We start from the raw sequence: 26,675 nt of genomic DNA, 5'->3' as shown, positions 1-26,675 counted from the left end.
CTGTCCACACTATTCTCAGCAGTTTTCTCCAACACCAAAGTTCAAAAGTGTCCATAGTGCTAAATAAAATTAATACGTAACTATATATTGTTCATCTTATTTTCCATAACAATTATCTCTCCAATAACTACCAAGTAGATCACAGGGCAACATTCCTTCATAATTGTTACCTACAAATGCTTTTCAGTTGCCTTTGAAAATGGAAATTCCCCCTAATGTCAAGGTTTATAAAGTGCCCCAAGCCATGATACCCACCAAACAAAGGAACAAAAAGCAAAGGAACCAGTTTTAAGGTGTTGGAAGAAATGTCCATCTGGGTTCAGTTCCAAGTGGGGAGAAAGACACTGGAAACATGGAGACTGCTTGAAAAGATGGTTTAATGGTGGACAGGACCACATGGTTTTGAGGTCTTGGGCAAAAAGAAGCACGTGTGTGTCTGTGTCTGTGTCTGTGTCTCTGTGTCTCTCTGTGTGTGTGTGAGAGAGAGAGAGAGAGATTTATACCTTTTGTTGGGCTTTGAATTTCAGCTTGTATTCTGATTAGTTGTCAGACTCCCATACGGTGGGGGTCTTAGCTAACTTTGTAGGCTGTCTGTGTTCCAGGCTTGGTTGAGCCTTGCTGGGTGATGGAATCTTCCCAGGTGCCATGAGGTGAGATGGGTAGAAGGCTAATCCTATCATGTCCTGATCACCCTGGAGCTGAAGAGGGAGGCAGGGAGCTGCTTTGTCTTTAAAACATGTTTCTCCTTTTCTCATCCAGGGAAACATAATATTCTGCCTTTTTCATATTTCCTAAAATATTTCATTCTCCTAGGAGAGTGGTGGGTGCCAACTTCCTTCAAAGGCAAACTTTTCCATGGATTTATCTGATCCATCTCTGGCTCACTCTCTTTAGCTACTGTGTGGACGTGTTGGAGACAAAACTGAAAAGGGAAAACCAAGAAAAGTCCAGTTGCCTCCTGAAAAAGCATCTTTGGGAAAACCGTGACTTGGATGATTTGAGAACCTCTACAGACGCCAAGCCTGAAGTTCCAGGGAGGCTGAATGAATCCCAGTACAAAGCCATTTCAATTTAGCACCCTGGGGCCAACAATTTACAGCGAGACTTTTGTCTTCTTTCGCTTCCCCTCTGCGAAATCCGCTCCTGCGCCTATCTTCCGCCCTCAACGGGAAGCTGCTTTATCACATACAGGCGGCCGACTCAAGCAGGCAAGCATTATGACAAAGTCAGGGCAGAATCAAGCAATCTACATTCCTGCAGCAACGTAAACCGGCCGCCCGAGAGGGCAGGAAAGAGCCGTGTTTTGGCCCCAGCGCTGGCGCGCCCAACCACCACACGAGCCCGCCGGAGGAGGCAACCTCCGCGCAGAGCGAGCAGCGAGAACTGGGGACACCCGCTCGCTTCCGTAAACATCGCTCAGCCCCGCCCCTCCAGCCGGGAGAGAGCATTCGTGCCCGGGGGAAGGGGAGCAAGGCTCCTAACAGGGGAAGGACGGATTTGCTTCCCTTTTTAGAAAAGTACCTCGCAGCCGGCTTCGACCTGTCCGGCCTTAAGCTTGTCGTTTCGCTCTACGATTGTGGCTTCCCTTTGCCTGCCGCGTTGGTTAAGATGCGGAACGAAACGTTTCCATCCCCCCCTCTCCTCACAGAGAAGTGGGAGCGTCCAGGCAGCTGCTAATAGACGGCCCAAGACTATGTATAACCAAACCGGGGGGAGGCGGATGGAGAGTTAAAGCCCGAGTGACAACAGCTGAGGGGGCAGCCCGGGCAGAATCGGTGGGTGAGTGGGGGGAAACCGAGGACTCCTCTGCTTGGAAAGGGATATCTTGCGGTGAGTGGGTCTCGATTTGCCTTCTTCCTCCTCCTCCTCCTCCTCTTGAGAGAGAAGCGCTCCGCGTCCTCCCCAACCCCGAGAGTCATACCGAGGATTGAACCCCGGATTGCCTCGGGGAGCCCCCTTTAAAGCTTGCATTGGGGAGAACCCGTGAGCGGTGGGTGGGTGTCATTCGGGCTGGATCCTTGACAGGGGAAGCAAAGCCCGTGTCGGAGTCCCGCGGTTCGGGATTTGCAAACAATGGCTAATGGCTTACGCCGTTTGTCGAATATGGGCACATGTTGGCTTGTTTAGCCCCCTGGTTAAACAAGCATAAGGCGGGCAGGGGTTGTGGGGGCGGCAAGCTCACCTCAAGGTGACTCCTCTCGACCACAAAGCGCGCTTTTGCAGTCGGGCAAAGCTGAGTGAAGGTGGTGGGGGGGGGAGGCGAGCAATAATTCCCTTGGGTGGGGAGGAAGGAACCCGTCGTTGGCAACCCAAATTATTTTGTCCTTTCCTCGGAACACTTTTTTATTATTATTATTATTATTTTAACGACCCGCCTTCCCCGTAACTTCTCGGATGCGGTTAAAGATCCGGAAGCCTTGATAGAAATTGCAGAGACTGTGAAGGCGAGAAGCGATCTGTTGTTTTGGAGGTTTTCCTTGGAAACGCTGGTTTTGTTTGGACCGGAGGGTGCCAGGAGGCTTTGAGCCTCTGAGCCGGCGCCAAAAATACATCTGCGGGGAGGGGAATCGGCCAAGCCCGAGGAGGAGCTGCTGTTTTCGTCCTCCATCCAAGCAGGGGCGTCGGGTTACTCATTTGCTCTGGTAAATCTTGGACGGTACAGTAAGTCGGCCGAGGACGCTGCTCTCGGGTTGTTGTTGACAGCTAGTAGAGATAGTCCTCGATTTATGAGCACAATTGAACCCAGGATTTATGTTGCTAAAAGTGAGACGTTTTTGCGAGCTTTCTTGCCACGGTTGTTAAGTGAATCTCTGCCATTGTTGAGTTAGTAACGTTGTTAAGTGAATCTGGCTCCCCCATTGACTTGGCTTATCAGAAGGTTCCAAACGGTGATCACATGACTCCAGGATGCTGCAGCCGTCGTAAAAGTGAGTCAGTTGCCAAGCATCTGATCATGTGATCATGGGGATGGTGCAATGGTCGTAAAGTGTGAAAAACAACTGTAAGGTTGTTTTCAGTGCTGTTGTAACTTCCAATGGTCGCTAAAGGAACTATTATAAGTCGAGGACTACCTGTACGTCCTCTTACTCTGCCTGTTGCATTTAGGCTTACAGAAATAAAGTCTAAAGTGTGACCACCAGAAAAATCTGGGAGACCACTACAGAGGAGCCATGGGCAAGAGTTCTGTATTTATGCATTGCATTATTATTATTATTTTTAGTCAATTTTCTTATACTACATTTGAAAATTAAAAAGCAAAACTTCTATATGGTGGCTGTCTAGAGTTCTGCAGCTTAGATAGGGTAGCATATGATTCAGATGTTTATAAACATTCTTGCACTTAAATCATTATCATCTTAATTAACAATGTTGTTTTTTTCCCTAATTTGACAAATAGTAGAAAATTACTTAAACGTTTCTAAATGTACATTAAAAGCAATAATAAATAACTGTTAAATCATAAGATGTCTATTAGCACAGAATACACTGTAACATTTGCACATCTCATCATTTCTATTTCTGCACAGATTCTCTTGATTTTTCAGGATTTTTCCATGAGTTCATGTGAAACCACTTTCAAATCACAGGACACATTTGCCAGCATTCAATGAGACTTCTTAGTCATGAGTCCTTTTGATCCCATTGCAGTATTAAAACATAATTTGAAGCCTGCATCTTTACATGCAACCTATATGAAATCATCAAGAAATAAATTATGTCTGTCAGGTCCATACAATTGGACAATCGTGGATCTCACCACTTTTGGCTCCACTATGACACAAAAATTGGGTTGGGGAGATATCACTTGATTTTGCATCGTTTTTAAAGGGAGTCACATGAAGTCATTCTAAAGTCACAAAACATATACAGTGTCTATATACAGTAAACTATCACAATGGAGCCAATCAATTGATTGGATACGGACTCAAGACATGAATCTGTATCATTTTTTTTACATTGGATCCAGTTGAAATAATTGGCAAAACGCTGATCATAGATTTTGGCATAAAACTAAACATCAAAACCACAGATCTGAGGATCTGGGACATAATGCAAGAAGCTTGTCTCTTGTTTGAGACAAGAATCGTCATGAATATTCATGATTTTTATACACAGATTGTCTGAAACAAAGTAATAAATCATATCTTCAAAATAGGCAAAAAAAATCACAAAATTGGTAATGTTTGGTTCCAAACAAAAATAACTTCCTTTACATTTTACCTAGTGATAACTTGCTTATAAAATTCAAAGCAGAAACAATTAATCTGGAAGTAAACATACAGAGAGTAATAGATGAGAATATTCTAGCTCAGGGTTGAACTGTAGAGTCTTTGGTGCTCTGAGCATAGCTGTTTGTTTGCAGATGTTTCATTACTCAATAACAAAACAACCAAGCTCAGAGAGTACCAAGAATGCCACAACACAGAGAACAGATGATCCATAGTAGTGATGCTAGATAGATAGGTAGGTAGGTAGGTAGGTAGGTAGGTAGGTAGGTAGGTAGGTAGATAGATAGATAGATAGATAGATAGATAGATAGATAGATAGATAGATAGATAGATAGAATTGAAAAATCCAAGGGAAATGCATAAAAGTGATAACATGTATAAGAAAAACATTTCCCACAAATTCTCAGAAATGATAGCACCTGCACCATGATAGGAAAGGAAAATTATGTTTAATAATAATGACTCACTTTAAAGGGATGGCAGAGTAGACAAGTCCGGAATGCTCATCATCTTTCCCCACTAATCCCGTTAATTTAAGTTCTGTGAATTCTAACTTTGCGGTATTTTAAGAATCCTAACATTGATAGATTTTTGGTGCAATCATATTTTTTTCACTAACATATTTTCTGAAGTTTTATTTCTATACAGATGTACATAACATTTCAACCCATTGTTCAACACCAGGAAAGAAACCTCCAGGCAGAAGACTTGCATTAAATAAACCTGCAATAAATATGGATGATTAAATGAATAATATTTTCTTGGGGGTGGGGACTGCATTCTGAAGACTTCTGTAAATTCTGTAAGCTTTTGTCTCTTCATCTTAGTCATGGACTATAATTTAACGGAGATGCACTTTCTCTCTTCCCTTTGGGGGAATTCACTTTGGTTTAAAGGGAGTCACATGAAGTCATTCTAAAGTCACAAAACATATACAGTGTCTATATACAGTGAACTATCACAATGGAGCCAATCAATTGATTGGATACGGACTCATGACATGAATCTGTATCATTTTTTTTACATTGGATCCAGTTGAAATAATTGGCAAAACGCTGATCATAGATTTCGGCATAAAACTAAACATCAAAACCACAGATCTGAGGATCTGGGACATAATGCAAGAAGCTTGTCTCTTGTTTGAGACAAGAATCGTCATGAATATTCATGATTTTTATACACAGTTTGTCTGAAACAAAGTAATAAATCATATCTTCAAAATAGGCAAAAAAAATCACAAAACTGGTAATGTTTGGCTCCAAACAAAAATAACTTCCTTTACATTTTACCTAGTGATAACTTGCTTATAAAATTCAAAGCAGAAACAATTAATCTGGAAGTAAACATACAGAGAGTAATAGATGAGAATATTCTAGCTCAGGGTTGAACTGTAGAGTCTTTGGTGCTCTGAGCATAGCTGTTTGTTTGCAGATGTTTCATTACTCAATAACAAAACAACCAAGCTCAGAGAGTACCAAGAATGCCACAACACAGAGAACAGATGATCCACAGTAGTGATGCTAGATAGATAGGTAGGTAGGTAGGTAGGTAGGTAGGTAGGTAGGTAGGTAGGTAGATAGATAGATAGATAGATAGATAGATAGATAGATAGATAGATAGATAGATAGAATTGAAAAATCCAAGGGAAATGCATAAAAGTGATAACATGTATAAGAAAAACATTTCCCACAAATTCTCAGAAATGATAGCACCTGCACCATGATAGGAAAGGAAAATTATGTTTAATAATAATGACTCACTTTAAAGGGATGGCAGAGTAGACAAGTCCGGAATGCTCATCATCTTTCCCCACTAATCCCGTTAATTTAAGTTCTGTGAATTCTAACTTTGCGGTATTTTAAGAATCCTAACATTGATAGATTTTTGGTGCAATCATATTTTTTTCACTAACATATTTTCTGAAGTTTTATTTCTATACAGATGTACATAACATTTCAACCCATTGTTCAACACCAGGAAAGAAACCTCCAGGCAGAAGACTTGCATTAAATAAACCTGCAATAAATATGGATGATTAAATGAATAATATTTTCTTGGGGGTGGGGACTGCATTCTGAAGACTTCTGTAAATTCTGTAAGCTTTTGTCTCTTCATCTTAGTCATGGACTATAATTTAACGGAGATGCACTTTCTCTCTTCCCTTTGGGGGAATTCACTTTGGTTTCAAAGGAGTAACTTAAATGTGTAAAGCAATATTCTGGGGGCGTTCAAGCCTTTTTTCTTCCAGACCTGCTGCTTCATAAACTAGCATTTACCCTTTAAAATGAAAAATAATCTAGGTATGAAATAGAAAAATAATCTAGGTGTGAGATAGATAGAACAGAATAGAATTTTTTATTGGCCAAGTGTGATTGGACACACAAGGAATTTGTCTTGGTGCATATACTCTCAGTGTACATAAAAGAAAAGATACGTTCATCAAGAATCATAAGGTACAACACTTAATGATAGTCATAGGGTACAAATAAGCAATCAGGAAACAATATCAATATAAATCATAAGGATACAAGCAAGAAGGTTACAGTCATACAGCCATAAGTTGAAGGAGATGGATGATGGGAACAATGAGAAGATGAGAAGATTAATAGTAGTACAGATTTAGTAAATAGTTTGACAGTGTTGAGGGAATTATTTGTTTAGCAGAGTGATGGTGTTTGGGGAAAAACTGTTCTTGTGTCTTCTTGTTCTGGTGTGCAGTGTTCTATAGCATCGTTTTGAGGGTAGAAGTTGAAACAGTTTATGTCCAGGATGCGAGGGGTCTGTAAATATTTTCACAGCCCTCTTTTTGACTCGTGCAGCATACAGGTCCTCAATGGAAAGCAGGTTGGTAGCAATAGTTTTTTCTGCAGTTCTAATTATCCTCTGAAGTCTGTGTCTGTCTTGTTGGGTTGCAGATACTGTGGGAGGGAGAAGAAGAGAGTCTAGTTACGGATTTCCCAGGTCATGTTTGCTTTAGTCTTAAAGAAAATGCTAGGAGAGCTGAAGCATTTGTAAAAACGCAAGCTGCCACTATAGGATCTACATTTTATGAGTAGAATTATGCAACTGGAGCATTGCATGATTCTCCATCATCCCACTCTTTTGAAGTGATTTCCCAGGTCATGTTTGCTTTAGTCTTAAAGAAAATGCTAGGAGAGCTGAAGCATTTGTAAAAACGCAAGAGTAGGAAAGAACAATAGGTTGAAAGGTTACTAAAGCACTCGTAACTCTTGGTAAAAATTATGCAATCTAACTGATTAGCTAATGCTAGAGTCTATGCAGAATCTACCTCTGTGAGTATTTATTTTAAATCTCTGGAGAGAGTTGCTTCTTTCTTACTAGCATGCAGGGAGAAAACAAAGAAAAAGGTTGCTGCTCCAAAGACTGAATTTAGCTCACAGCAGGAGAAAAACGAGGAATTTCTGTCTTCTGGATTAACATTTGCAATAAGTCATACATAAAACTATATGTTCAGAGTCTGATTTACAAACAATCAGTAGGGTTATTGGATTAGGATGCACATGCAATATTTTCTCAAGAAAGAGCTCTTCTTAAATGAAACACCACTAATAAAATCAAATTAAATTCTCACCTAATGATATTACATTATGGAATTAGCAATTAACAAGTTCATTAAAGAAACCTATTTCCCACTTAATTATCTAGACCTCTTCAATTAGTATAGTAAGTGTTGCTGCTCAGTTTCAATTCATTGGGAGATCAATAATATGATTGTTAGCTATACCTTTGTATATAGGCTGCTATATTTCTGAGTTAAAAATGAAAAGATGTGCTTATGATATCTGCTGATTCTCCACTATACACACACACAAAATGTAAATTTTCTATTGAAGACATATAGAGCCATAAAGAGTCATGCTGACTTATTTACTCTGATCGGTATATTCTTGAATCCTTTTTCTCTTCTGAAAAGAGAAACACAATAAACAAACAGAACAAGAATTTGTAAGTGAAGTATTATACTGTTACTGAAGTTGGTCAGCACTGATTCTCTTGTGTGCAAGAAGAAAGGTCACACATACCTTAAATGAGTCATTCCTATTATGAGATACTAAATGAAACACTCATCTGTTTTAATTTTCTGCTTCTTCAAAGAATTACTTATTTTCCAGCCTTGTCATAGCATAGAGTGTAGATGGGTTAGCTTTCAACTCATATTATTCCTTGTTAGGAGAAGCTAAGAATTATTAGAAGCATCAACCTGAGAAAAATGAAACATTTTTAGTAATAAAAAAAACGCAAGCTGCCACTATAGGATCTACATTTTTATGAGTAGAATTATGCAACTGGAGCATTGCATGATTCTCCATCATCCCACTCTTTTGAAGTGATTTCCCCAGGTTTTCATTAGGATTTTGGCAAGTTTATGCATGAGTTAATGTTATGTTTGCCCTTGCCACGTTACAAGTATTTACTGAGGGATGTACGAGTAAGGATATTTTAATAAAATCACTGCGTCAACTTAAAATATGTGATACCCTTGTGAAGATATTCATGCAGAATTGAATATTGCTCAAAAATGAAATTGCAGGTGTTTCACAACCATGTAAATGTTAATGGTGATGGAGATTGAAGAGTCTAAACTACTATGCAAATTCCATCTTATCTCATTTCTTCTACCCCAAATAGGCACAATTCATACATTGACAACATGCTATACATTTATATTGGTTTTATTCAAATTTCTTCTTTTCTGTGTCCCAGTTTGCAGATCTGCTACACACTTCTTAAATGATCTTCAGAATACTTATTGAAAGGGTAACTGCCAATGAACTGCATCAAATCTCACATAGGGAGCAACTCTCGAACAGGTAAGGATTGACCAGGATAGACAAGTCTAAAAGTAGTGCAGTAAACATGGCAAGCAGGTTATTAATAGGTCACATCTATGCATGTATTTCTATTTTTAAATAATATCCTTTTAAGCATTTAAATACTATCTCAAGTTTTCTTATGCTGTGTAATTCGTAATGAAGTTTATTTTCCAACCAAAATAAGGCTGTGAATTTCTATTTTAGGTTCTGCTTTTATTTGTTGTGTATGCCTGTCCTAAATAGTTGCGCAGATATGCTACCTATATCTACCATGTGCTTTATTAGGGTGAGTAAGTGAAGTATGTAGGGCTCTTCATATTTACTTTTATTTATTGCCTTCTCTTATAAGGCTATTAGTGGTAGCTTTCCAGTTCCCCAAGATAGCATAAAATGTGCAGACTGCAACTTTATCCACTCCACAATCCTGTCCACTCCAGTGATGCATGGATTCTATCACACTATTTCTGGTTGGTTGCATCTATATATAGTTGCATACCTACTGACTGCCCTTAACTTTCTGAGACCTCTATGTTTTTCACATGGTTCTGCAGCAAAAAGTTAAAAGAAAACCTTACATCCCAAATATCTGAACATCAGAAAAACTTTCTACCAGCAATTCCTTCCATTCTTCTCAATTTCTTATTGATTTAATTATTTGGCTTTTGTCAGCATGCCCATTTAATGTCTGCTTTATCAGTGGAGGGGTTTGTCTTTTTGTAAACATGAACTTTTTTAAAAAAAAGTTTTTATTGGTTTTATTACAGCGACACAACACAACACAAACATGCATAACATAAGCACATAATCTCTGTTTATGATGGTTTCGTTCCTTCAGCTTTCTGCTTTATACATTCCCTTTTTCTCTTCTTTTTTACTATCTTTGACTTTATCGTCCCTTTACATCTAGTTTCATTTATTTACAATATTTTATACATTTGGTATCTTCTCTTCTCCATCCTTTTTTTTCTATTCAGTTTTCCTATTCTCCAACCGCTTGTACCATTTGGTCCATATTTGATAATATTCTGTCTCTTCCTTTTCCTTTATTTCTTTTGTTAATTTATCCATCTCCACAGTGTCCAGAATTTTCTTGATTGTTTGTTCTTTTGTAAACATGAACTTTTAATAGTCAGTTAAGGGCAAACTCATTTCATAATGTGAAATGACAAATTGACAACAGCCAAATACCTCCTATTTGCAATTTAGGGCTTTAGGAATTTATTATTTATTTAAGCAATGAAAGGAGTAGAGGAGAGAGAATAATGAATGAGCTTAACTAGCTTTAAAAAATTTCTGATCTATGCAACTTGAAGAATAAATTAAAAATATTTTTCTTGATGCTTTGTATATATATTCTGAGTAAGCAGGTAAAAAAACTATTTGCAACTACCATCCTTCCTTGCTTCTCTATAAAATATAAAATCAGTATGTGAATAGGTGGCTTGGTTTGATCTACGTAAAGATCATCCCTTTAAGCTTGAGAATCAGAATATATCCTGGGAATAATAGTATGGCACACAGAAATAACCATATCCTTCTTTCTACTATATTAGTAAGGTGTGGTGTATCCAGATTCTAAACTGATGCACAATGTTCACACTGTGTGCATTGTATGCACAAACATCTTTGATGTGTGTGTTTTTAAATTGCAACTTTCTGTAGCTGATTTATTTCTATATAGGATTATATAGGAAAATGGAAACGTATACTTTAATGACTGCTACATCACATACAGCAAAAAGTCAAAAAGAAGGTCCATTTCTAAATAGCAGTATAGTAATATCTGAGAAGTAGAATGTACTTGGAAAGGAAGCTTATTTCTATTAGCTATTTTTAAAAAACCAAAGATGAGAGACTCCAAAGAAAGAAACTATGAAGTTGGAAGGGAAACAACTCAAATTTCTTTCTGGAGTCATCATGCTCTGTGCAAATGAGAGACAGACTCATTTAATTGCCTGGCTTGATGACTCAGGTTCTTGTGTACTTTATGCAATATGACATAAAGTTTCAAAACTCTGAAGTATGTAGTTCTGCCATTATTGTGTCAGTTTTCTTCATTGGGTCTGACATGTAAGTTAGGTAAATTGGTCCTAGACTGTGTCATTCATATTGTGGTTTTATTCATATTGTGGTTTTATTCACACATCAAGCTATATTCTCCTCCTCCTATCTCTCCGACCGGTCGCAGACGGTGTTGACAGGGGGGCAGAGGTCGGCCCCGAGGCGCCTCACTTGTGGGGTGCCGCAGGGGTCGATTCTCTCGCCCCTTCTGTTCAACATCTATATGAAGCCGCTGGGTGAGATCATCAGTGGCTTCGGTGTGAGGTACCAGCTGTACGCTGATGACACCCAGCTGTACTTTTCCACACCGGGCCACCCCAATGAAGCTATCGAAGTGCTGTCCCGGTGTTTGGAGGCCGTACGGGTCTGGATGGGGAGAAACAGGCCCAAGCTCAATCCTCCAAGACTGAGTGGCTGTGGATGCGGCATCCCGGTACAGTCAGCTGAGTCCTCGGCTGACTGTTGGGGCGAGTCATTGGCCCCGATGGAGAGGGTGCGCAATCTGGGCGTTCCCCTGGTTGACCGGCTGTTTTTTGAAGACCATTTGACGGCCGTCTCCAGGAGAGCTTTTCACCAGGTTCGCCTGGTGCGCCAGTTGCGCCCCTTTCTAGACCGGGATGCCTTATGCACGGTCACTCACGCCCTCGTGACGTCTCGCCTGGATTACTGCAATGCTCTCTACATGGGGCTCCCTTGAGGGGCATCCGGAGGCTTCAGTTGGTCCAGAACGCGGCTGCGCTGGTGATAGAGGGAGCCCTCGGGCCCCGTGTTACACCTATCCGCCGCAGACTGCACTGGCTACCTGTGGCCTTCCGGGTGCGCTTCAAGGTGTTGGTGACAATCTTTAAAGTGCTCCATGGCATAGGGCCGGGCTATTTACGGGACCGCCTACTGCTTCCAAATACCTCTCACCGACCCGTGCGCTCCCACAGAGGGACTCCTCAGGGTGCCGTCAGCTAGGCAGTGCCGTCTGGCGACACCCAGGGGAACGGCCTTCTCTGTGGGGGCTCCCACCCTCTGGAACGAACTCCCCCCAGGACTTCGTCAACTTCCGCACCTCCGAACCCTTCGTCGCCAGCTTTAAACGGACTTATTCATCTGCGGGACTGGATTAGATTTTAAAGTTATTGGTTTTAAGGGGTTTTTTATTATTTATATTGTTTTTAAATTAGGCAATAGAATAAGTTTTTTAATTGTTGTTTTTTAATTTGTATTTATATGTATTTTAACTGCCTGTGAACCGCCCTGAGTCCTTAGGGAGATAGGGCGGTATATAAATTTGAAAAATAAATAAATAAATAAATAAATAAACAATAGGGTAATTTATTTGATTTTGGCTTAGTGAGCTAGGTAAACTCAGCCATTGTCATTGATAAACCATAGTTTACAGTTTAACTTGTTCTTCAAATATGCACCAGACAGTTTTTATTTGCTGCTTTTGAGACTATGCCTTTGTATACCTTGTCATAACGTTTCTATAACTGCCCAAGAATAAAATGTTTTAGGGTCTTTGTTACCATGATCATCAAAATTACTGTTTAGTACAAGGAACTTTACTTGCAAATCAAGGGTGGGCAACTATGCTGCTGCTGTAAAGTATCTTGTAGATTTGAGGACAAAAAGTTTTAGTTGAACCATTCAAACAAATGACAGCTGTGTTGTGACTTACCCTTTTGATATTAAAAAATAAAAAATGCCTGTTGCATGCAATGATATTTTGGTCCCTTTTCCCCAAATTCTGTCCTCTTGATTAAATTCTGTCCTCCTGGTTTTAAAAAATGGTTTCTATAATTCCTTGCCATATGATAACACATCTTGAGGACACAAAGTTAGGACAACTGGTTTTGTTCTATGTATTCATTAGTCAATCTTGTATTTAAACTTATTAAGTTTACATATAAGACGAGGAATGAAGACGAATGAAGACAAATGAAGACTAGCATACTAATCTGTCTCTCCTTCACCAATTGTAGAGCTAATCCTCAAGTCCACAAAGAGGGCACCTTCTCTACAATTAATTGGCTTTCAATTCATTAAATAGTTTAATGTTTAATCATAGTTTTGATTAAGAAGATTCCTATGGAACTAAGGAACCTCTGGAAAATGTTCATGTTGTAAACAAGAAGTTCATACTTGCATCAAGTACTTGTTGACTCATTGCCAGAGCAGTTTAATAATTGTATGACTATTTAAATTCCAACTGTAGTTTTTAAATTGTATGATGTCATGTTTATTTCCTGTTCTGCACATGGGCCTAGATATGATTGGTGGGATTATTAATCTATCTGACCAACACTAGAAATGGTTGTTTTTCCTTGGCACAGGATGTATTTAATTCCATTAAATCATGAGAATCATTGATGGTTCACTACAAGAGGTGTTATATGTTAATAGTGGAATTTCAGTTATGGGTTTTTCAAAAGTGAATAGGGGTATTAGCATAATAATGGATAAAGTATATGAATTGAGTAGTGACTGGTTTAAATCTCTTATCACACTGACCTCAGTGTTGGGTTTCATGTTGCATAAATTGGCACATTATTTAACCCATTAGACAAATATTCTAAGTTGATCAGTTGGATGATTGCCAGTTATTTAGCTGGTTAAATATTATTGAATATTCAAAGAATTCAAAGTGATTGCTTCTCTTTTTGTTGTAGTAACTCTTTATTAATAAGAATAGAGTAAGGATCATTTGTCCTAGAAAATGAAGTAAAGCTTCTGTTCGTCTGATTCTAGTAGTAGGTGCTACAATTCATATCCAAAGGGGAGACCCCCTTGTACACTAGCTCCATTTAAAATTCCAGTGAAAAATGGAACGTCTTCAGTTATGCCGAGTTTAAATAATAGCATCTTGATAAGGAAGAGCATCTCAATTTCCAAGGAATCCAGTGGTCCATAAAATGCTATCCTAAATTCTATAAGATTATAGCCTAAAATGATTTTCATTATTTAACATTAGACACTAAATACCCAGACTAGGTTTTTATCTTAGAATATGAATCTGTTATACAATTCCTGTAAAGACTGATAAAATGATATATGTGGAAAATCCTTTGAAGTATTAGCTAAATTCTAAGTGTTGATTTAAGTATCTGTCTTTTTAATTTTCAAGAGGACTGCATCTAGACTACCTCTAGACAATTGTGATAACTTCATTTGGTGCTTTCTTACACAGGTTAGTATACAGTTTTGACTAACATTCAGTAATTTACCTGTCCACAGTTTATCATGATCATCAACTAGGAAAATGGCCAATTCTGAAGGTCACTAGGGTTGGGAATAGTGGTAATAAAATTGTGTCATATAAAGAACATAATCTGTGATTATGAATAAAGATGTCTAAGTTCGGTGTCTTATTTTAATTATTTTTCCCAAAGTCTCAACATTATTCTGTACACTATACACTTTAGGCCAGTTTGATATAAAATCCAAAGACATTTAATAATACTGCCTGATTCCATTTTAAATTCCACTTTAAAATGGATGTTGTATTTAACATAGGCAATATTTGCATATCAGATTTATCTAAAGGCCAGATGACACCATCTCTCAAAGGAAGCTTAGAAGAAAAAAAACACTCACTTCCCATATGTTCATTGAATCTATGGATTCCTTCCATTTTAAAGATAACTTATTTAGAGTAAACATTACAGTGTTTCCCCGAAAACAAGACATGTCCCGAAAATAAGGCCAAGCCTGATTTTTGGGGTGGGCCTAAATATACGCTTTCACTGAAAATAAGCCCCCCCTCTCACACACACACAAACACACACAACCCTTCCAAACAGCCACATCCCTGCAAACTCCTGCGCCCCCCCCCGCCCCTTTCGCTGCCCGTGGCACCAACCGTAGACTTCAAGCACCTGCTCCTATACCATGGTGTCGGCCTGCCCACTCTCTCCTCCATGCCCAGGCGCCATGTCCGCATAGCCTGCACTACCGAGCACCTGCCACAGCAGCCACAGCACAAGAATTACCGCCCCGGGGCTTCCTTCACAGGGCAGCCACCAGCGGCCAAGCTCAGTTGCAGGGGAGGAGCATTGGCCATGGCTGGGCCGGCCAAGCTGTGTCTGTCAGCGCTGCCCTCAATGTAGCTGCCTGGCATCTCACTGCCAGGCGCCTGGAAAGAGTAAACTGGACCTGCAGCCTCACCAGCGGGTGCTCCATTCAGTCAACGCTCGGGCAATCGGAGCGGAGCAGAGCAGTGGGGGAAAGGGAGGCCTCAGGCCACCGTCACTATAGAGTGGGAAGCTGCTGCCCTGGCTGTGGTTTGGAAACCGCAGAGGCAGAGTTTGGGGGAAAGAAAGAAAGACTTCTGCTGCTTCTGCTTTTGGCTGCATGCAAGGAAAGCAGGAGAAGCAGCTTTCTTTCTCTCCCCCAAACTCTGCCTCTGCGGTTTCCAAACCCCAGCCAGGGCAGCGGCCGCTCTCGGAGTGTGCGTCCCACTTTATGGTGATGGCTGAAGCTGGAGCCTGCTGGGAGAGCTGGCCCAGGCCGTGGCTTCTGCGCAGGTGCCGGTGGCATTGACTATGAGCTCAAGGACCTGATGCTCACTGGCTTCGCCCACATTGACATGGTGAGTCCTGGGAGGCGCATGAGTGGGAGATGGAGACAGACACTCGCGCGGCTTGGCGCCTTCGGGCCACTCGCATTCTACACACTCACCCCGCAGGAGGAGAGGAGCTTGATGGTGGTGTGTGAAGGGAGCCTCTCTCTGCCGGACTCCCGGCTGTGAGTGCGCAGGCCGCCTGGGCCTCCTGCACCCCCGAAATAATAAGACCTCCCCCTCGATAATAAGGCCAAGCCCTTATTTTGGGGTTGAAAAGAAAATAACACTGTCTTATTTTCGGGGAAACACGGTACTCTTCATTTCAATTCAGTATTAATGCTCTTCAGTGATAACATTTTTAAAGACGTTCTTATAGCTGTATCAAACAGATTTTAGTAAACCCCTTTTTAAAAATTTGGCAGGTTCTATTTACTGGATCAACAGAAGTCATCCAAAATGCCTTTCACTGATGAGCAGAGCAGTGACTGTGATTCTTCGCGATCTTCAGAAAGTGCAACTTCTTCATCTAGTGACTCTGAATACTCAAGGCAGAGTTTTACCAGTGATTCTTCAAGCAAGCCCAGTTCTCCAACCTGTAAGCAAGAAGCACATATGTGCCTTTGAATTGCCAAAAGGGTCTGGGATAAGTTCACATTAGATATGCAGATCCTCCTCCATTTTGAGAAGGATGTTGGTAGACTATTATCTTCTGGCTTTATTTGGGCATTTGTAGGATTTTTGTCAAAGGAGGACAGTGCAAAGTCTCTGACATTTTTTGATTGTGTCCTCGGAACACTCAAAATAATTTCCCAAATTGTGCAAAATTTCAGTGGTTTCCTGTGGGAGTTGAAGCTGGCCACATTTTAGGGTTTTTTTTTAGCTTTCTTCCATGACATCATGCCAAATCCTGTGGGAAAAAGTGATTTTCCAGAATGTGAGATTATTATTAATTTATGACCAACACAGGTTTGACTCCTAGCAGTTGCCCATGTATTGATGGTAGGCATTAGTAAAGATATCATGAAGGACTTCCTTGAATTATGTTTATAATTGCTGTCTGCAATGCTATGCCAGCTATCCTTAGGTACCTTTTGAAATTTTGCAGAAAAAGTATAAAATAGCAAAATGTTTGAGTTGTCCTTTGACTGAATTAAATGATCACCTTTGAACAGGTCCAGAACATTCTACAAATTTATGGGTGTGCTGGAACTATAATTTTGTGCAAAAACATTTCACTAAGATGCTTGAAAATTTTTACTTTGAATAGAATGTGTATTTCTGCATTTTAATTCACTATTGCTTAGTATTTATTTAGTCACTATTTTATTAATACATTTCAGTTGGATTTATCTAATAAAATACCTTGCAATTGAGTAAAAGGAAAATAATAACTGTTGTGAAAATAGAAATAAGGGGCATGCCAATAAATAGAAAACATCCAGTTTCAAACACATACAGTATATTTAGATACATTTTTAAAGATACTTTATTAATTAACTTCAAAGAGCAAGCAATTTCTGATGTCCAGAAATCAGAGTTGGCCTTTTCACAAGACAGAATGGGCCAACTGTGGCTAAAACTTGATGCAGTGAAAAGTGTCTTGAATCTCTGATCTTCCCAAAGGTGCTTTTTCAAGAGGCACCTGGACTTTATTGTAACAAGAAAATCAAGTTGCCTCATGAAAAAGCACCTTTGGCAGAACTATGACTTGGATGACTGAGAATCCATATACACTTGAATCTCTGATGTTAATCTGCCTCCTTTGAGTAAAGTTATCATTCTTGTTCTGTTTTTGTTGTCAACATAAAGCACAAATGCCAGTCTGATTAGCTTTTATGCTAATCTTTTTAGTTTGCTGAATAAGGTACAGTTGGCTGATTGATTTCATAAATCATGGTTTTAGCCACAGTAGGATACCAATTGAACATGTAGGCCAAAACAAAGTGTAGCATGACTGAGTATGGTATGTGAACCAGGGGTGAAATCCAGCAGGTTCTGACAGGTTCTGGAGAACCAGTAGCGGAAATTTTGAGCAGTTCGGAGAAGCAGTAAATACCACCTCTGGCTGGCCCCAGAGTGGGGTGGGAATGGAGATTTTGCAATATCCTTTTCCTGCCATGCCCACCAAGCCATGGCCACCAAACCACATCATGCCTACCAAGCCACGCCTACAGAACCAGTTGTAAAAAAAATTGGATTTCACCACTGATGTGAACCCAGCTATAGGATGGTTGGGAGGCTCAATTAACTTGTCCTAACTTAATTTCTAAGTTAGCCTGTTGCTCAGGAGTAAACACTAACATCCTTTTATAGGAACAATGATAGAGGAACAAGGACTGGCAGTTTTTGAATTGTATTTCGGGTAACAAAATCTCCTGGCTTGGAATTTGCAAAAAAAAAAAAAGGAGATATTTAGTCAAAGTAAACTTTTTTAAACACTAAGTGAAGAACTCACTCAGAAATGTAAAATATTGATAGGATTTCATGTCAAGTCAACGTGTTGTATGTTTTATTTCTTGATTCCAGCAACAAGCCCTCCCAAAATGGTTACGTTTGATGAAATGATGGCAGCTGCAAGGAATCTGTCAAACTTGACTTTGGCTCATGAAATTGCTGTAAATGAGAATTTTCATTTGGAACGCATAGAGCATCCACAGAACAGGTAGGCTCAGGTTTTTAAAAGGATGGGGAAAAGGGAGCCAATCTGTTGATTTAAACAGATCAACAAGCAATCACAGATGGTTTGCATAATTTTAGGGGTCCTTTCAAATGTTCATCTTTTAGTACAGAATGTATACTCAAAAAGCTAAGCAAGTTCTTTTTTCAGGTTAAGCTTGTGGTTCAAACTGATACGCCCATGAGACATAAACATTGCTACGTAAAAAAGAACTTGAATGTGCAGTATACCTGTAAATACTGGCTAAGGTTACATGTCACACAAATCATGGCCTCTGTAACAACTACAATGGCCCATTTCACAAATAATTGAGTCCTGATCCTGGGTTTATAAACTGCTATGGCCTAGGATGTGATGGCGAACCTATGGCACATGTGCCCGAAGTGGCACGCAGAGCCATGTCGCCTGGTACGCGTGGCGTTGCCCATTCCTCTTCTGGATTTCTGGCGCACATGCGTGCACAACGATCAGCTGGCCTTTTTGCATGCGGCAGTGTGGGAAACTAGAAGAGCTGGTCTTCTATTTTCTGCATGAGCATGCACGGCGGGCAGCTGATCATCACGTGCGCATGCGCGCCAGAAACCTGGAAGAGTAGCTGGCTGAAACCAGAGGTTCAGTAGCTGAAACTGGAAGCTCATTTTCAGGTGCATGCATGCTCCCTGGGCAGCTCCTCTTCCAGGTTGTGGCCCAGACAAGTGCACATGAACACGCATGTTCCCTTTTCGGCACTCGGTGCCGAAAAAGGTTCGCCATCGCTGGCCTTGGATCTTTCTGTTAATGAAATGATAGGTCCTTTTCTCTAAGCAGGAACTTGGTTTGACTTACTTTGTTTTAGCACTTTGCTTTCTTTGAATGCTTTGAATGCTTATACTCTCCTGTCTTTCCCTTCTCATACCTGACAGCTTGCCTGGAAGGGTTAAACAAATTGTACATAAAGCATTCTGGGATCGCCTGGAAGAAGATTTGAAGGAAGATCCTCCTGAGTATGAGCATGCAATCAAACTGTTTGAGGAAATTAAAGAGGTAAGGTTTTGGTCCTGTTCTCTTAAGCTGAGTTTGTTTTTAAGCAGCCATGGAGCAGGTTTTGTACATTGGCATTCCGTAAATCAAAGTTGTAGATGTAAAGTGTGCGGCCTCTCAAGATATACCTACTCTAACTGTCCTTCAGGTGTCTTGACAATGATGTTTGGGAGAATGGTAAAGTTGAGTTTGAACCAGTAGTGGTTTCCACTTACCTTCGCTACCAGTTCAGAACTGTGAACGCTCGTGCACTTGCTTTGCTCGTGCGTAGTGCTTCTGCGTATGCACAGAATGTCCATGATGGGCGGAGCCTCCCGTCCAGTAGTGGGTTGCAAATCCTGTCGCTACCAGTTTGCTCTTGGGTGCGTGCTCGCTCGCGACACTTCTGCATAGGCACAGAAGCATTTGGGTGGATGGGTGGAGCCTCCCGCCACCGCCACTACCGATTCACCTGATCTGGGGCAAACTGGTAGCAACCCACCACTGCTCCCGCTGTCACCACTACTGGTTTGCCCAAACCGGTAAAAACCCACCACTGGTTTGAGCACACCTGAGAGGCAACCAGGGTGGGGAAGATTGCTGGAAAGTTTTATAACAGACAGAATAAAATGATTTTTAAAAAATTCTATATGTAGATACACTAAAGTTTAGCATGCTTTTTTCTTTTTGTTTATGATGGCATGGCTGCCAGAAGCAGAATTATACAAAGTTTGATAGCATTTATGGTAGCACTTCTTCTTTAATACTTGTCCCTGGTAGGGACCAGCATTAATGGCTAGCAACTGTTAAATATTTCAGTAGTCCATTTCTCAGAGGAAAAATGCTGATTTGGCCAACCCTTTCAGTATTTCCCTACAGTGATGCTAGACTCTGAGTTAGCATTGCTATATGTTCAAGGTGACCACAATAACTGCTCAGCTTATCCTGTCAGTGCTGAAAGGCAGTTAAAAAATGTGGGTGTCTGGCAGGCTTTGCCTGAAAGTTATATGTGTTAATATTTGTATGCCAAGTACTTAAACAGGGCCTGAATGAGATCCTGCTATGACGATAATATTTTACCATAACATTACATAATATCATAACATTATTTTGTAGTTTTTAAAGGTTTTGCAGTGGGTGGGGATAGGGTGTCTGTGTGTGACTGCGTATCTTTGTTTCAGTGTTGCCTCCTGGCAACTGCCTGGGTTATTCCTTGTTGGCAAAATTTTTCAGAATTGGTTTGTCATGGTCTCCTTCCTAGGGCTGGGAGAGAGTGACCAGCCCAAGGTCACCCAGCTGACTTTGTTCCTAAGAAGTAGAACTCATGTTATCCCCATTTCTAGCCTGATGCCTTAGCCACTACACCAAACTGACACTCTTGTTATTAGTAGAACTTGGATGTATTAATTTTTCACAACGTTTTTGAACTTTCAGGTAGTTTAAAATTGCCTCCATGGTTTTCCCTGAATTAGGTGGTGGTGGGAGCAAATTGAACCAAAATCACTTTGTTGTTAGCTTTGTGGCCACTTAGTTCCTCCAAATGACACCTTTGTGAAATAATCTAGATGTAGAACAGCATGTATCTGTTTTGCATCTAGCTACGGCATTCACATCATTTGAATTACAAAGTATATAGAGTGACTTCAAGTGGCAGGAAGGGCAGGACTCAGAATTGCTCTTGAAGAGGGAAGTTTGACATGTGCAACATAAAGCCACAATTGCTGAAATTCCTCCTTATATTATTGATTGGTTCTATGTGTGTCTTTGACCACATGAAATACAGATTTCTGTTATGGGTCATTAATTGCAATTTAGTTGACTTGTGATTTTAATCTTGCAGATCCTTCTTTCTTTTTTGAACCCGGGGGCTAACAGGATGCGCAACCAAATTTGTGAAGTCCTCGACACGGACCTTATAAGAAAGCAAGCTGAGCACAATGCAGTTGATATCCAGGGTCTTGCAAATTATGTAATTAGCACCATGGGGAAGATGTGCTCCAGTAAGGGACAATGATATCAACCAGTTAAAGCCCACTGGGAATATTGTAGCATTGTTGAGGTTGGTATGTGATTTGCTTTTAACATTAGGTGGTGGTAAAAGAATGATCTGAATCAATCCTCCCAAAATTTCAGTGTCTTGTATACCATTTAGAATTCTCAGCTAACATGACCTGTAGAGTCCTTCCATTTGTCTTTTATTGTTGATAGTCAGACATCAATAATACCTAACTTTGACTAAAGCATTGCTAGCTGCGGAATTATGGGAGTTGAAGCCCACTTAACCCAAAGTTGCTGAGGTTGAGAAACCCTGGACTAAAATGTCCCAAAGGTGCTTTTTCAAGAGGCAACTGGACTTTCTTGTTTTTCTTTGAATAATGTTTTGCTTCTCATCCAAGAAACTTCTTCAGTTCTGAAAGCCCAGTTGCCTTTTAAAAAGCACATTTGGGACAACCATGATCTAGATGATTTGAGAATTTCCATAGACATTTACCTGGACTAAAACATTCCAAATACAATCACTATCTTGAGTCTGACTTTAAACTGTGAATCTTTGGCCTTTTTTTTTTTTTTTTTGGTTTTCTGTTTTTTCCCCTGTCCCCTACCTTTTGTAAAAGCAACCATCCACTTCCATATTACTTTGGCTCTTGTAAAAGAAGCACCCTTTTGTTATATTTTCTTATGGTTCAACTCAGCTTTCAGTGTTGTTGTTTAAATCTCAATGGATATCTATTCCAGCTTGATGGCTATTTGCTTTTTAAAGCTTGATGCTTAAGAGTTTAAAAAGTGACTCTTGTACTGCCAGTTTTCCACAGGCATCTGGTAGAAGCAGAATAAGTAGGATTTATGTTATCATTTCTTGTGATGATGCGTTTGTATAAAGCTATAGGTTATATAAATATGTCACTACAGGAGCAAACAGCTGAAATTCTGCTCAGTAGCTTTACGATGTCATGCCTTATCTTTGAAGTTTGGAATTCGATGTAGTTTCTTATGAAAACTAAACTCTTGGAAAATTATCATAAAAGTACATATCGTGTTCACATTGTGAGAAAGAACAACTGACTAAATATATGTAAGTAACAATGTTTGAACCTACTGCAAATTTGTCATTTCTTGTATTTTTTTCAGGCAAATATTCCATGTTCTGGATCTCATGACAATGGATATGGTTAACTTTACCATAAAGAGTCTTAGACCTCACGTTCAGCGCAACTTGATAGATTATGAAAGAGCAAAATTCCAAGATATACTTGAAGAAACTCCAAGTATGTTCTTTGCTTACATAAAAAGGTGATAGAGGCAATTGTATGAGATCCGAAGCAGTTGAGCAAAAGGCTGCAACAGATTTGGGGAGAGGAGAGAAGTATTCTAAAACTTTTCGAGGATTACCGTCAGTAAAACAATCTTGTGTTTGCAAAAATGCTCTGGCTTACATGTTTTACTGTCTGGATATATTTTTACACTGTATGCTTATGCATGACTATAATGTTACTTTGTCATGTTGTAAGTCAGTTTTTAAAAACTTTCTCTAGTTTTCAATATTCACCTGTTTTATTTTCTTTGGGTAATTAGGTCCTGAAGTTATTCCCCCCCCACACACACTCCCCATAGCTTATTTACTGAACTGGGTACATGCCTTTATAAAACAAACAGTAGAAGTCTGATCTTTCTTATCTCTGTCTCCAAATGTTCAGGTGCCCTAGACTTGACAACCGAATGGATAAGGGAATCAATACAAGAGGAACTATCTTCTATTTCTTGTGAAATGTCCTCATCTCCTGGTGCTAATGGGATCTCAAAAGCAAATCTTAGCCCGATTGTGGTGTTAACAAACAGCTACCTGAAACTGTTAGAGTGGGATTATCAGAAAACTTTCTACCAGCAATTCCTTCCATTCTTCTCAATTTCTTATTGATTTAATTATTTGGCATTTGTCAGCATGCCCATTTAATGTCTGCTTTATCAGTGGAGGGGTTTGTCTTTTTGTAAACATGAACTTTTTTAAAAAAAAGTTTTTATTGGTTTTATTACAGCGACACAACACAACACAAACATGCATAACATAAGCACATAATCTCTGTTTATGATGGTTTCGTTCCTTCAGCTTTCTGCTTTATACATTCCCTTTATCTCTTCTTTTTTACTATCTTTGACTTTATCGTCCCTTTACATCTAGTTTCATTTATTTACAATATTTTATACATTTGGTATCTTCTCTTTTCCATCCTTCTTTTTCTATTCAGTTTTCCTATTCTCCAACCACTTGTACCATTTGGTCCATATTTGATAATATTCTGTCTCTTCCTTTTCCTTTATTTCTTTCGTTAATTTATCCATCTCCGCACAATCCAGAATTTTCTTGATTGTTTCTTCTTTTGTAAACATGAACTTTTAATAGTCAGTTAAGGGCAAACTCATTTCATAATGTGAAATGACAAATTGACAACAGCCAAATACCTCCTATTTGCAATTTAGGGCTTTAGGAATTTATTATTTATTTAAGCAATGAAAGGAGTAGAGGAGAGAGAATAATGAATGAGCTTAACTAGCTTTAAAAAATTTCTGATCTATGCAACTTGAAGAATAAATTAAAAATATTTTTCTTGATGCTTTGTATATATATTCTGAGTAAGCAGGTAAAAAAACTATTTGCAACTACCATCCTTCCTTGCTTCTCTATAAAATATAAAATCAGTATGTGAATAGGTGGCTTGGTTTGATCTACGTAAAGATCATCCCTTTAAGCTTGAGAATCAGAATATATCCTGGGAATAATAGTATGGCACACAGAAATAACCATATCCTTCTTTCTACTATATTAGTAAGGTGTGGTGTATCCAGATTCTAAACTGATGCACAATGTTCACACTGTGTGCATTGTATGCACAAACATCTTTGATGTGTGTGTTTTTAAATTGCAACTTTCTGTAGCTGATTTATTTCTATATAGGATTATATAGGAAAATGGAAACGTATACTTTAATGACTGCTACATCACATACAGCAAAAAGTCAAAAAGAAGGTCCATTTCTAAATAGCAGTATAGTAATATCTGAGAAGTAGAATGTACTTGGAAAGGAAGCTTATTTCTATTAGCTATTTTTAAAAAACCAAAGATGAGAGACTCCAAAGAAAGAAACTATGAAGTTGGAAGGGAAACAACTCAAATTTCTTTCTGGAGTCATCATGCTCTGTGCAAATGAGAGACAGACTCATTTAATTGCCTGGCTTGATGACTCAGGTTCTTGTGTACTTTATGCAATATGACATAAAGTTTCAAAACTCTGAAGTATGTAGTTCTGCCATTATTGTGTCAGTTTTCTTCATTGGGTCTGACATGTAAGTTAGGTAAATTGGTCCTAGACTGTGTCATTCATATTGTGGTTTTATTCATATTGTGGTTTTATTCACACATCAAGCTATATTCTCCTCCTCCTATCTCTGAGACGGTGTTGACAGGGGCAGAGGTCGGCCCCGAGGCGCCTCACTTGTGGTGTGATCGATTCTCGCCCTTCTGTTCAACATCTATATGAAGCCGCTGGGTGAGATCATCAGTGGCTTGGTGTGAGGTACCAGCTGTCGCTGATGACACCCAGCTGTACTTTTCCACATCGGGCCACCCCAATGAAGCTATCGAAGTGCTGTCCCGGTGTTTGGAGGCCGTACGGGTCTGGATGGGGAGAAACAGGCTCAAGCTCAATCCCTCCAAGACTGAGTGGCTGTGGATGCCGGCATCCCGGGACAGTCAGCTGGGTCCTCGGCTGGCTGGTGGGGGCGAGGCATTGGCCCCGATGGAGAGGGTGCGCAATCTGGGCGTTCTCCTGGATGAACGGCTGTCTTTTGAAGACCATTTGATGGCCGTCTCCAGGAGAGCTTTCCACCAGGTTCGCCTGGTGCGCCAGTTGCGCCCCTTTCTAGACCGGGATGCCTTATGCACGGTCACTCACGCCCTCGTGACGTCTCGCCTGGATTACTGCAATGCTCTCTACATGGGGCTCCCCTTGAGGGGCATCCGGAGGCTTCAGTTGGTCCAGAACGCGGCTGCGCGGGTGATAGAGGAGCCCTCGGGGCTCCTGTTACACCTATCCTCGCAGACTGCACTGGCTACCTGTGGCCTTCCGGGTGCGCTTCAAGGTGTTGGTCACAATCTTTAAAGCGCTCCATGGCATAGGGCCGGGCTATTTACGGGACCGCCTACTGCTTCCAAATACCTCTCACCGACCCGTGCGCTCCCACAGAGGGACTCCTCAGGGTGCCGTCAGCTAGGCAGTGCCGTCTGGCGACACCAGGAAGGGCCTTCTCTGTGGGGCTCCCACCCTCTGGAACGAACTCCCCAGGACTTCGTCAACTTCCGGACCTCCGAACCTTTCGTCATGAGCTTAAAACGCACTTATTCATCTGCTGGACTGGATTAGATTTTAAAGTTATTGGTTTTAAGGGTTTTATTATTTATATTGTTTTAAATTAGGCAATAGAATAAGTTTTTAATTGTTGTTTTTAATTTGTATTTATATGTATTTTAACTGCCTGTGAACCGCCCTGAGTCCTTAGGGAGATAGGGCGGTATATAAATTTGAAAAAATAAATAAATAAATAAATAAATAAACAATAGGGTAATTTATTTGATTTTGGCTTAGTGAGCTAGGTAAACTCAGCCATTGTCATTGATAAACCATAGTTTACAGTTTAACTTGTTCTTCAAATATGCACCAGACAGTTTTTATTTGCTGCTTTTGAGACTATGCCTTTGTATACCTTGTCATAACGTTTCTATAACTGCCCAAGAATAAAATGTTTTAGGGTCTTTGTTACCATGATCATCAAAATTACTGTTTAGTACAAGGAACTTTACTTGCAAATCAAGGGTGGGCAACTATGCTGCTGCTGTAAAGTATCTTGTAGATTTGAGGACAAAAAGTTTTAGTTGAACCATTCAAACAAATGACAGCTGTGTTGTGACTTACCCTTTTGATATTAAAAAATAAAAAATGCCTGTTGCATGCAATGATATTTTGGTCCCTTTTCCCCAAATTCTGTCCTCTTGATTAAATTCTGTCCTCCTAGTTTTAAAAAATGGTTTCTATAATTCCTTGCCATATGATAACACATCTTGAGGACACAAAGTTAGGACAACTGGTTTTGTTCTATTTATTCATTAGTCAATCTTGTATTTAAACTTATTAAGTTTACATATAAGACGAGGAATGAAGACGAATGAAGACAAATGAAGACTAGCATACTAATCTGTCTCTCCTTCACCAATTGTAGAGCTAATCCTCAAGTCCACAAAGAGGGCACCTTCTCTACAATTAATTGGCTTT

The 26,675-nt window shown here is 39.9% G+C and overlaps 1 protein-coding gene across 1 annotated transcript; it reads left to right on the top strand.

The window, feature by feature from the left end:
- Positions 1 to 1,676: 1,676 nt before the first annotated feature.
- LOC131202415 (T-complex protein 11-like protein 2) lies at positions 1,677 to 23,032 on the top strand. Its single transcript, XM_058191364.1, is given in 9 exon segments — positions 1,677 to 1,830; positions 8,955 to 9,061; positions 14,241 to 14,303; positions 16,100 to 16,272; positions 18,204 to 18,339; positions 19,257 to 19,377; positions 21,194 to 21,342; positions 21,344 to 21,412; positions 22,483 to 23,032. Coding segments are annotated over 6 exon segments (780 nt in total). The 5' UTR covers positions 1,677 to 1,830; positions 8,955 to 9,061; positions 14,241 to 14,303; positions 16,100 to 16,133; the 3' UTR covers positions 22,649 to 23,032.
- The last annotated feature ends 3,643 nt before the right edge of the window (positions 23,033 to 26,675 follow it).

The sequence above is a fragment of the Ahaetulla prasina genome, chromosome 7, assembly GCF_028640845.1.
Source record: "Ahaetulla prasina isolate Xishuangbanna chromosome 7, ASM2864084v1, whole genome shotgun sequence".
NCBI lineage: Eukaryota > Metazoa > Chordata > Lepidosauria > Squamata > Colubridae > Ahaetulla > Ahaetulla prasina.
Note: the sequence above shows the minus strand (reverse complement) of the source record. Positions and strands in the feature narration are given on the sequence as shown.